Source organism: Drosophila biarmipes, chromosome 3L (assembly GCF_025231255.1).
Source record: "Drosophila biarmipes strain raj3 chromosome 3L, RU_DBia_V1.1, whole genome shotgun sequence".
Classification (NCBI taxonomy): Eukaryota; Metazoa; Arthropoda; class Insecta; order Diptera; family Drosophilidae; genus Drosophila; species Drosophila biarmipes.
Window position 1 is genome coordinate 14,190,183 of NC_066613.1, and position 10,791 is coordinate 14,200,973.

Genomic DNA, 10,791 nt, shown 5'->3' on the forward strand with positions numbered 1-10,791 from the left:
ACAATATATTTTTACAGGAATCCTTTGGAAGATGAAATTTTAGAACTCCAGCAGTACTTTGATTTTAAAGTCTTATTTCTGCATGTTCTAGGATCAAGATTAAAAGATTGAAGACAGAAATGATGCTATTAGTCTAAATAGACTGCGTTGCAATATTCGTTGCCGAAAAAAGGTTTAAATATCGAAACTATCGAAGGAAATTCAATTCCATCTGGTGACAATCGAGGCGGAAAGTGTTTATAAAAGAGCTTAAACCGTACCAGATAATAAAATCGATTTGGCTTAAAGTAAGGAGTTTATTGTGGTATGCGAATAGAGTCAGGCTCAGATCTCTAAGCCGCCTTGGGGTTCCGAACTTGGCCGGCGAAGAGCAACAGACCGGTTGCCTTCTCCACGATCATGTACTGGAAGGGTCTGTTCAGCTGGAACTTGGGTGGCGTAGCCTTGTTGACCAGCGAAGCCTCCGTGACAGCTCCTGCCGTGGTTCCCTGCTCGTCCACGATGATCTTGGTGGAGTGGACGATTAGCTTGGCGAACAATCCGGACGACATCCGGTTCAGATTAGCGGCACTCTCGTCGAACAGATCCCGAATGCCCATCTAAGTGTAGAAATTAAGTTTAATGTATGTTAAAATCCGGTTATATTCTATTTTAAAAACTTAAAATGCATATCTAGATATAATATGGAAATTTTCGGCTTAAAACCTTCTCTTAGAAGGTAGTAGTAACTCAAAATTGAAGAAAATAAATTGTAATCGAACTAAAACTAATACTTTCAGTACACCCACCTTTATGAGGATTCCCTTGAGTGTGAAGTCCGTGGTTGTTGTGAACCTGGGCATCATGACCTCTACTTCGTTGTCCTCGGAGGCTTTGTTTCTGAAAGCCGCGAGCCGCTGAAGGATAGGCCTCAATCCCAGGGTCTTCAGATTGTTGGCCACGTCGTTCAACTTGAATCCGCGCTTGGGCAGCACCACGAGCATCGCCAGCCTGTCCTGGGTTCCATAGGGAAGCTCCAGGACATAGCCGTCCAGACCCTCTATGTTGGAGACGTAGGCGAAGTTCGCTTCCTGCACCATCATGGGTATCTTGCCGATAACCTCGCCGCTCTCGCTGTAGAAGGGCTCCTCCCTGGTCAGAGTCTTGTTAAATGGAAACTGAAACCGAAAAGCATGTATCAACGGATCTGGGGAACAGGTAACGGCGTTGTCGCACCTTCCACTGGCCCTTGAAGTACAGGGAGGAGAGCAGGAACATCCTGGCTCCGAATATATCCTGTGGCAGAATCGTATACGGAATGAGACCTCGGGTGGTGCGATTTGTGTCCTCGTTGATCTGCACCACCGATTCGGGGCTATTGAAGTCCACTTCCACGGGCTGCACATTGTAGTTCTGGATGGCGTTCCGGTAGGTACTCTTGATGGCATAATCCTTGCCGGTGTAAACGGCCTGCAGGGTGGCCACTTCGATGGTGGGAGTGGTGGTGCTTAGGAGGACAAAGCAAGCCCCAACATTAGTATGCAATATTCAACCTTTTTGTCTTCTATAACTCACTTGAGGAAGGAGCTCCACACCTTGTAAGCTCCGCGCAGCTTTTCGTCCTCTACATTGATGCGCAGCACTTGACGCAACTGGCTGTAGGTCTCTCCCTCGGATCCCTCGTAGAGGAGCACCAGGAGTGACCACACGGAGAAGGGCGAGATCATGAAGTCCCTGTTGGCCTTCTCCACTTCGATGGATATGCGCTGCAGGAGATCGAGGGCAAAGTCCTGCACTCCCTGCGAGATGCTGATCAGGACATCTTCGTCGAAGTTGCTCCGCATGGACTGGATGTGGCTGACTCTATTCTGAAATGCCGTGGGTGCTGTGAGAGCGGTCAGCGGATTCCCCACGGAGAGCTGGAGAGGAGGCTGGCCACTTTGAGACTGTGCCGAGCACAGGAGGGTGGCCTCCAAGAGCAGAGGGATCCACACGAGCAGGCGATCTGCAATTTATGGGACTTGTTATAAGGTTTTACATAAACCTCTTCTCTTAATATTATGTCTACACTGCACTAAAAGTTGTTGTAATTGTAAAATATATGTAATATATTTAAAATAGTTTATTATTGTGCATTGTAACTTCGTAAGAATCATTAAACTAAGTGGTTTGTTTCTAATTATTTTGACAGTAAACCTTTTACCATACTTTTAAATTCAATATAACTATTTATGGGATAGTTAATGATAGTTATTTAAGACATTGCTGCGTTTAAATCCTCCATAAATATACCTATTTCCGGATTATTGAAGTCTAATACCTCTATAAGCTCTCTCGAGTGAGTAGCTCATTTTCAGATGCGTAAACAATGAGCATTTCCCAACTGATAGCGCTGATCCGCTGACGACCTTATGAACATGTATGTACTTCATATATACACACTGTACCCACGGGCTTGTAAAATATCAAAGCAGCAAACTGATTGACTTTAGAGCTAACTTGCACTGGGAAATATCCCCCAATAATTTTTGCTGAATAACTTTACCTGGTATGTTGAGCATTTTGTGGCTGGAGAAAAGAGTTCGTTTGAGCCTCGCTTATCAGACCTTCGGAGCAAAGGTTTTAATATTTCGTTTTATTATAGATTGAGCACACGAATTGAATCACACTTTTGCGTAAGCAAGTGGGTGTGCATCAATTATTGAGAGGTTTTTTACTTTTATTTATGTATTTTGGGGTTTTTCGATGGCGGTATTTCAGAGTGACAGAGCGACGTTTATATAGACACTGTTTTCGCTGTTGTTGTTGGTTGGATGTTATTCGAAAAACCGGAATGCACTGGGAATTCCACAGATATACAAATACACGGTCAGCAGGAGGGTACACATATAGGTGTTGCTGGCGTATTGGTTTTGCGTTTATATAATTCTATTTATTTATTTTAATTTCTGGACTAAGCCACTGTTGGTTTTGCGAAGAACTCGATGGGAGACGAACACCGATCCCCACAGAGATGTGAACCTAACGCACGGACATGGGCTGAACGACTGAGAGATGATCGCTCCATCGACCCTCCAGAGCACTGATATTGGTATGGACATCTCGCCCCATCGTCACAGCCCCCGAAAGCCCGACTCCGAAGCTCTGAATCACAGACCCCAATCGGAGAGAACGAGCGAGAGAACGGCGATGATAATGGTATTGGCAGGCCTTTGTCCGCTGCTCTTGACAATGACGTTCGCAAAAGTATCTCAGTTCGCACGGTCAGGTGGAAATACTACCTATATTGCAGCCAACCCGTTGGCCAGATTGAGATCGAAACAGGTTGACATCTCGGGGTAACCCCAGTCACCTATCAAATTGACGTACAACACAGTTTCCCAGCGCAAGCCTAGTGACATTTCAACCTGATTAGGAATTTCTAATATACTCATAAATGAATCTTTAAAAAATATAAAATATTAATATCAAGTAATTACTGCTTAGTACCAAAAACTTAACTTTTAAGATATGACAGGATACATTTCTATATTTAAAAATATTACGATACTTCAGGATAAGTGCAAACTGTGCTGCGAAAGACACATTTCCTACAAGGATGTGTGAATGCATATTGTTAAAATAGAAAGACAATGAATATGGCTGGATTGGTTGTGCGTATATTGGCAGAACTCCTTGGATACGAAGACAGGATGACAGGATTAATCCAAGCATGTAACTTTATTAAAGTATTTTAATTGGAAATATCTAAGGCAATGCTTGCATAGAGGCATTGCTTAGACCTTTGCGTCGGTATTAATTAAATGTGTTGTGGCTTTGAGTTGTGGTGTGTATTTCCTGGATATATTCATTCAATAAATTGATATTTTGTTTCGGCCTCAGCGCCCGAGTAATATCCGCAGCTTCGTCGCTATTTTATTTATTGGATTATAACTTGCTTCGTACATGTTTATAGGAAGTTGATCTAGTAAACATTTTTAAAATTTTGCGAGATGGAATTATCTATAAATGTGACCCTCAAGTATTTATTAGAATTCCGGTTTCCTTTCATTTGGATATTTTTATAGGGGTAATCGTTAATGTGTATATGGACATATATTTATTTATAAGTTGTGTATTAGCGTACCATCTAAAACTGTATGTTTTAATTTTTTCTGTGCAATCAATGAAAATATAATTGGTTTAAAAGTCATGATTGCTCACTACCAGGGACTCTTTAATCTCGAAATAATCTAACACATTACACATATAGAATGAATGTTATTATTAGTTTATAGTAGTATGGATACGGATTTCTATAGGGTATGTTACGCATCCAAATGAAACAGCAGCTAACTTACTGATTGGCTACTTACACAAATAACAAGAGTAACGCAAAAACAGACAAACTTAACACCTCTAATCACTCCGCATTGGAAATAATATTGTTGAATCGAATAGCACGTTGTAACGCAAGATGAACAGTGGCCTCTGCCGATTTTTCATTCGTTGCATAAGCGTTAATTTAAACTCTAGAACATGGGTGTATGGACTATTCAGTAAGTTCAATTCACGCGATTTAGCAGGCTGACTTTTTGAGTGCTTTCAGGTTTAGCAATGCAACACGTTTAATTAATTTCCATTTAGTTATATATAGGTAGATTAATATCCGAACCGAATAAAGCATTTAATAAATGTGTACGCGACTTCATCAGAAAGTGTAATTGATTATTTTATCGCAGATCTGGATCCTCGTCCGCAGCCTTCTTGATGCGCAGTAAGATGGTGGTGTACCACTGATCCAACCGCGAGATGCTGTCGTAATCCTTGACGGCCTCTGTGAATCCCTCGATGTTCTGTTCCTCGAGGTGCTCGCACAACACCTTGGATTCAAAAATAAAGCAATTACTACTTGAAGACAATTAAAAATCCATCAGTGGTTCCCCTATTCTCGGAGAACGGCCTACAGAAGGAATTCGAATCGTAATTGAAACCCACCTTAATGAGCTTGAACTCCCGTGAGTCCTGGAATGCTGGGTACTGCTGCGCATACTTTTCAATGGCATGCTGGGCGTTCAGAAGGTCCACACTCAGGTGGCAGAGGGCGGCCCTGAAGAAGTACTCCTTGGCACTGTACTTGAGCAGAGAGCTCTCCAGCGAGGAGGCGGCCACCTGCTCGTATATGGATATTGCTTTTTCGTAGTCCTCGAGTTGGGCGGCGTACTGGGCCACCTTAAGCATGCACTTGTTGGCCGAACTGACCGACTCCTCGCCCTTAAAGTAATCAGCCGCCTGCTCGTAGTGCTGAATAGACTTGGCCTGGACAAAGTTTAATCGCATGTAAGTATGTATCATTTTACTGGATAAAACCTTAACTTACCAGAGTGTTAGGATCACTTTCGTACATTTCAGCAATGCTCTGGTGATGCTTGGCGGCCATTGTGAAGCGACCCATGTCCGTGTAGATGTCGATGGACTTCATCAGGCAGTTGACGGCGCTCTCGACGTCCACCTTTTTGTAGCAGTTGGAGGCGTCAACGTAGCAGGTTCCGGCGTCATGCCGACTTCCAGCCCGGGCGTGTAGCGTGGCCGCCTCACAGAAGCACTCGCCGGCCTTTGTCCAGTTCTTGGACATCTTGAACATGTTGCCAGCCCGCTGGTAGCACTCGATGGCGTCCTCCACCTTGTTGGAGCCCCTGAAATTGTGGAAATCGGTAAGTTATAAGTTTTGATAATACAAAGTTTAGTCTTTATTAGTCATTTTTTTTAGGTTTCTAGACAAAAGGACTAAAAATTAAATTGTTTATATTATTTGTTATATTTTTGAAACCATTTTATAATGCGTTAAATTTTTGAAGAATTGTTTTATAGTAAAAGTAATTTAGAAAAATTCATGAAACAATAACGAAATATTATCAAATACTCGAAGGAACAAAGCCTATTAATTATTATTAATTTAAATAATATATAAATAACTAATCGAATTTTAGAAAGTTATGAAAAATAGTTCGATATTTTGTTGATGGTTAAACTTGTTAATACTATGAATCATCAAAACCTGTATGGAAATAAGCCCATGTGTGTGCTTTGTTTTAAACAATGACAGCACATATATCCCCGCTTATCAATACCTTACATATTTCATGTAATACATACATATCTCAAATTTATTATCAGTTCAATTCGCACTTTTGTGTTTTTCAGTTTCTGGGTGGAGGCGTAGAGCCCCCATCGATACGTATACGTATTATCGTGAGTGGGTACATATGTTGTATAGTGAGTGCAATGGAATTGGAACTGCTTAAGAAACCATTCGGCACTATATAGTATAGTATCTGAAGCAACTGGGAATGTGGAAATGCAAATCCTAGCCAAATAGAGCCACTTCCCCACTCCCCATTGCGAAATTTGGTTTGTACGAACCCGAAAAGAGATCCCAGAAAACCCTTCTGCTGGGTCAACTTCTTCTCCGCCTCGGCCATTAGCTGGAGCGCCTTCTGTTCGTTGTCACCCATGTCGAGGATTTATGTCCGCCTCGGCACTAATTGCATTTAAATATTACGACTTATTCGGCCTTTCAGCGAGTGTGTACGTATTGGGAACTTTTTTCGAGAAAATAAAATCAATAAGCTGTTTAGAGTGACCAAAACGCTCGCGCAGTGTTACCATCGCCCACAGCTGGCGAAATATACTTACCAGTGTTGTAAAATGTCGCAGCTGTAACGGCTGTGCAGTTCAAACTCCTTCTCACAGGTATTACACCCTAAAAAAATAATGTTTATTTCCCAATATTTTGTAAATCAAATTCAAGTCAAAAAACTATATTATTATTTGCAGATATTTTATTAAATTATATATAGGCTTCTTCGCTTGAAAGCAATTACAAATTGTATCTTATCACGAATGGTATTTCTGCCCATAACTTATAAAATAGTCGTCCTGCAAAAGACTTTCATGCCTTGCAGTCGTATTAAAACATATCTTTTAGGTTTATGTGTAAAATGTATCCAGCATTTAATTGGCGTTATCAGTCAACTGGTTTAATTGTGGATTTCGCGGAACACGATGCTTATTTTAAACATAACTTTATTTCTTTTTAAATTTATTAAGTGATCGTGTACGAAAACCGTGAAACATCTATATATTTTTGATGGATTGATTGCCCAACATTGATTATGAATAATACTTAATCAGTAGATGAAGGGGAAGGGAGAAAACAAATAAACTCTAAAACATAGAACAATCAAATCAATTTAAACAGAAACTACAATTTTTAAAATGTTTGGAAGAGGATCCGTTTGGGGGCTATATATGAAGTTGGCCTGTGCATTCGTGGAGGTTTAGCTTAAACTAACATTCGGCCTTAAAATGTGGTGGCCTGGCTACAATTAGATGAACATCTTCTCCAGCATTTTCCTAAGTTTCTCCTGGGCATAGCGGATCTTCTGGTACAAGTCTTTAGACACGCCGTTCTCCACGATGGTCGAGAATCGGTAGGTGCGGAAATTCTTCTCGTGGTCCATATAGGTTATGGCACTCATACGTGGGCAGAGGATGAGCTTCATGTGGTCCGAGAAGTTGAGCTAGAGGAGCGGACAGTTGATTAGCTATCTAATGCATATCTAAAACAATGATTTCGGGCCTTACCTGCACGGATCCGTTGGTCAGATGCATGACCACGGCACATGTTGTACGGAACCACGAGTGCAAATGCGGCATACGCGAGATCTGATCGCTTTCGATATTCACATTGTTGGCGCCTGCCTTCACCAGATGCTCGATCATGTAGCGCTTGAAGTAGGACAGCAACTTCATCTTCTTGTCGAGCGACTTGCAGTAATCAGTGGTGGTCATGTAGGACTCCTTGCCGTCCTTGTCGATGAAGTGCACGTTGATTTGGTTGGGCAGCAGAATCAGCTTCGTAGTGTCGTTGAACATCACGCCGATGCCCTCATCGCAGAGCTGGTAACCAAAGCCGTACTTGTCGCTGTAGTCCACCCACTTGGATATCCAGAAGAGCGGTTGCGCTGCCGGATCGGTGTTCTCGTCGCCCAGATTGCCTTGCAAAATACGCGGCTGAAAGGAGGATAACATTAAGACATTTGAAAACATTTATAAATGTAAATATGAGCAGCCATACCTTGCCGTTAATGAGATTGGTCAGCTGCTGGTGCAGGCTCTCGATATCGCTGCGATAGTCCTCGCTGTGGCGGCACACCTGGGCCGAGGCGGTGATGGCGTCGTGCAGATTGGCCTTGAGGAAGGTTGACTCCAGACGGGTGTCGTCGGGCCTCATGCCGTTCATCTCCATCAGCGGCTTGCGGTGCACCGAGTCCTCGATGGTGTCGTTGCTGCCAATACGCGGCGCCATCGTCAGACAAGAGACGGGCAAGAACATGGGCACCTTGGAGCCCTTGAGAAACTCAAAGTTCAGCAGCTGGCCAATCGCCGGGCGGCTCTCCGGATTCGGCTGCAGCATGGCAATGACCATGTCCGCCGCCGGCTTCCTTAAGTAGCTGGGCACGCGGTACTCGCACTTCTTGATTTTCGAGTATGTGTCCTTCAGAGTCTTGGTCTCGAACGGCGGCTGGCCCACCAGCAGTGTGTACATGACGCAGCCAATCGACCAGATGTCCACCTCAAAGGAGTGGCCCTTCTTGGTGAGGATCTCCGGGGCTATGTAGTTGGGCGTGCCGCACAAGGTCTTCTTTCGCTCGCCCTCGTACTCGATCCGCGTGGCCAGACCGAAATCTCCGATCTTCACGTGCAACAAGTCGTTGAGAAAGAGATTGCCCAGCTTCAGATCGCGATGGATGATGCGGTTGTCGTGCAAGTACTTTACGCCCTGGATGATCTGGTAAATGTAGTAGCGGCACTCGAATTCCGTGATGCTTTTCCTACGCTTGTGCAGCTCCATCATGGACTGCAAGTCGAAGGGGTTAGTCATGATGGTCTTGTAGTGGGGAAGGATCCCAATGGAAGCTCACTCTTTTCTTGCACAGCTCCAGCACAATGTAGATGTTCTGCACATCCTCAAAGTAGCTGTGGAACTTGACAATGTTCGGATGGTTGAGGCTGCGGTGGATGGTGATCTCCTGGGCGGTCTTCTCCTTCTGGTTGTGCTTGATCATCAGCTTCTTGGACACGATTTTGCCAGCGAACACATCGTCGGTCTCCACATCTATTATCTCGTAGCATTTTGCAAAGCCGCCCTGGGAAGAAATATGATTAAATATTGTATTCATTGGGGTTTGGCTATATTTGTATAATTCTAATAGAGACCCTTGAAACAAGATGCTAACTTTATAAGAAAAAGTAGAATAGCATGGCCTAAATGGCTGTATTTTAAATGGAAAAAAAAAACACAAAGAGGTTAAATATCAACTGGACAATAAAAATATAAAAATGAAAGTATTTTTTAGAGTAAAATATTTGTAGGAAGTGCAAATTAATGTTCCATATTTTAACTAAAAAAACGCAGTTAAATACTTGAATGTAGCGTAATTAATAATTGGTGAAGAACAAAAACTATCTGACAAAAAAATATTTTTTATAATAAAATGCTAGATTACAAATTTGAACAGCCATGCTGAACGTGAATAAAATTTGAATGCTATATTAGTTTACAAATAAATTTTTCTTACTTTTATAACAGAAACACATGCTTGACTGGAGCCTAGGGAAACTTGAGTTAGGAAAACATAAGGTTAATCCCAGGATAGGATGGTATATTGGACCTCTTAAAAGTAGGTGGGCTATGAGAAATGTACTAAAGTGAAATTTTCCATAGAAACTCAAAGAAGTCGCGCCAAAAAACAAAAAAAAACTAACAACTGGCTGGCAACTGCACGCACACTGCACGCACACACACACTCGCACGCACATTCCGCCACACAGGCTCTCCCGCTCTCGTTTCCCTTTAAAGCAACAAAAACAATAGGGAGCAACAAAGATGAAGGAGGAGAGACAAGGAAAACGGAGCCAGAAACCCGGAATGTGGATATGAAGATGGAGATGTGTGTGTGAGGGCATTGATGCGATTTCCAGGACTCATCCGCACGCGCAGCCGGACATCCGCAAGTCCGCAGATCCGCACTCACCTTGCCGAAGAACCGCATGCGCTTGTAGGTTTTGCGCTGGTTGGAGTCGAAAAGACGATCCGGGATATCCGTGCTCTTGTCCTCGGGCTTCGCGGCCATCTTGATCTCCTTCTTTGGACTGCCTCTTTTGCACTGCTGTTCGCCGGGAGTAGCGAAAAAACCTAGTTATCCGGCCTAGCTTAACGAATTACCACGAACGATGGGTTGGGAAGGCCACAAGAACGGAGATCCACACAATTGACAGGAGAAGCGGCGGTTAGTTTTCGGTTCTGTCCATTCGAGTGCACGAAAAGCAAGCGCAAAGCGGACAACGCGCCGAAACCGTTCGATTTTTAAATGCCAAAATGAACAGGGCGACAAGCGTCAGCCGAAAGTGTGCCCGTTTTGCCGGCTATCGCACACTTTCTGGTATGTATCGCGGATATTTGCAGTAGTTTTATCGCCAGTGCTGTAAAACACCCTCTCCAGCCGTTATTGGCTTGAATTTCTCGAGAGCATTTGTTTTTTTAATTTCGGTATTTTTCAAGTACCCACTTCAGCCGTTAATGTTTTGAAATTGTTCTAGAACTTTAATTTAATTTGTTCTTTTCAGTTTAAAGTAATTCTTGGTTTCTTAAGTAATTATTGGGATTGTTTCACAGAAAACGGAAGAGTATATCAAAGCTTGCCTTGTCAAAAAATATTATAAAAAGCACGTTCTTTTGCGAAGATGAATTTAAATACATTTGAAGTT

The 10,791-nt window shown here is 42.8% G+C and overlaps 3 protein-coding genes across 3 annotated transcripts; all 3 read right to left on the bottom strand.

Annotated features, from left to right (window-relative positions):
* Positions 1-282: 282 nt before the first annotated feature.
* Positions 283-3,045, bottom strand: LOC108028394 (serine protease inhibitor 77Ba). Its single transcript, XM_017100207.3, has 5 exons — positions 2,525-3,045; positions 1,555-1,984; positions 1,216-1,486; positions 789-1,157; positions 283-599 (listed from the first exon to the last, which is right to left on the bottom strand). Exons 1-5 carry the CDS (start codon positions 2,538-2,540, stop codon positions 333-335), a joined length of 1,353 nt encoding a protein of 450 aa, XP_016955696.1. The 5' UTR covers positions 2,541-3,045; the 3' UTR covers positions 283-332.
* A 635-nt stretch (positions 3,046-3,680) lies between these two features.
* LOC108028735 (alpha-soluble NSF attachment protein) lies at positions 3,681-6,616 on the bottom strand. Its single transcript, XM_017100701.3, has 4 exons — positions 6,382-6,616; positions 5,339-5,654; positions 4,957-5,277; positions 3,681-4,841 (listed from the first exon to the last, which is right to left on the bottom strand). The coding sequence occupies exons 1-4, from the start codon at positions 6,471-6,473 to the stop codon at positions 4,692-4,694; spliced, it is 879 nt and encodes a 292-aa protein (XP_016956190.1). The 5' UTR covers positions 6,474-6,616; the 3' UTR covers positions 3,681-4,691.
* A 317-nt stretch (positions 6,617-6,933) lies between these two features.
* LOC108028723 (serine/threonine-protein kinase polo) lies at positions 6,934-10,420 on the bottom strand. The gene is made up of 5 exons (XM_017100684.3): positions 10,059-10,420; positions 8,946-9,170; positions 8,099-8,881; positions 7,606-8,034; positions 6,934-7,541 (listed from the first exon to the last, which is right to left on the bottom strand). Exons 1-5 carry the CDS (start codon positions 10,155-10,157, stop codon positions 7,347-7,349), a joined length of 1,731 nt encoding a protein of 576 aa, XP_016956173.1. The 5' UTR covers positions 10,158-10,420; the 3' UTR covers positions 6,934-7,346.
* Between the last annotated feature and the right edge of the window lie 371 nt (positions 10,421-10,791).

Coding starts and splice junctions, on each gene's coding strand:
- LOC108028394 (XM_017100207.3), bottom strand. Junction 1,158..1,215: donor ACTTCAAGGGCCAGTGGAAG/GTGCGACAACGC, acceptor TTTCGGTTTCAG/TTTCCATTTAACAAGACTCT. Junction 600..788: donor TCAAGGGAATCCTCATAAAG/GTGGGTGTACTG, acceptor TTCTACACTTAG/ATGGGCATTCGGGATCTGTT.
- LOC108028735 (XM_017100701.3), bottom strand. CDS start 6,473: ATGGGTGACAACGAACAGAAGGCGCTCCAGCTAATGGCCGAGGCGGAG. Junction 5,655..6,381: donor TTTCTGGGATCTCTTTTCGG/GTTCGTACAAAC, acceptor CCACAATTTCAG/GGGCTCCAACAAGGTGGAGG. Junction 5,278..5,338: donor AAAGTGATCCTAACACTCTG/GTAAGTTAAGGT, acceptor AACTTTGTCCAG/GCCAAGTCTATTCAGCACTA.
- LOC108028723 (XM_017100684.3), bottom strand. CDS start 10,157: ATGGCCGCGAAGCCCGAGGACAAGAGCACGGATATCCCGGATCGTCTT. Junction 8,882..8,945: donor TGGAGCTGTGCAAGAAAAGA/GTGAGCTTCCAT, acceptor TTCGACTTGCAG/TCCATGATGGAGCTGCACAA. Junction 7,542..7,605: donor TGACCAACGGATCCGTGCAG/GTAAGGCCCGAA, acceptor CCGCTCCTCTAG/CTCAACTTCTCGGACCACAT.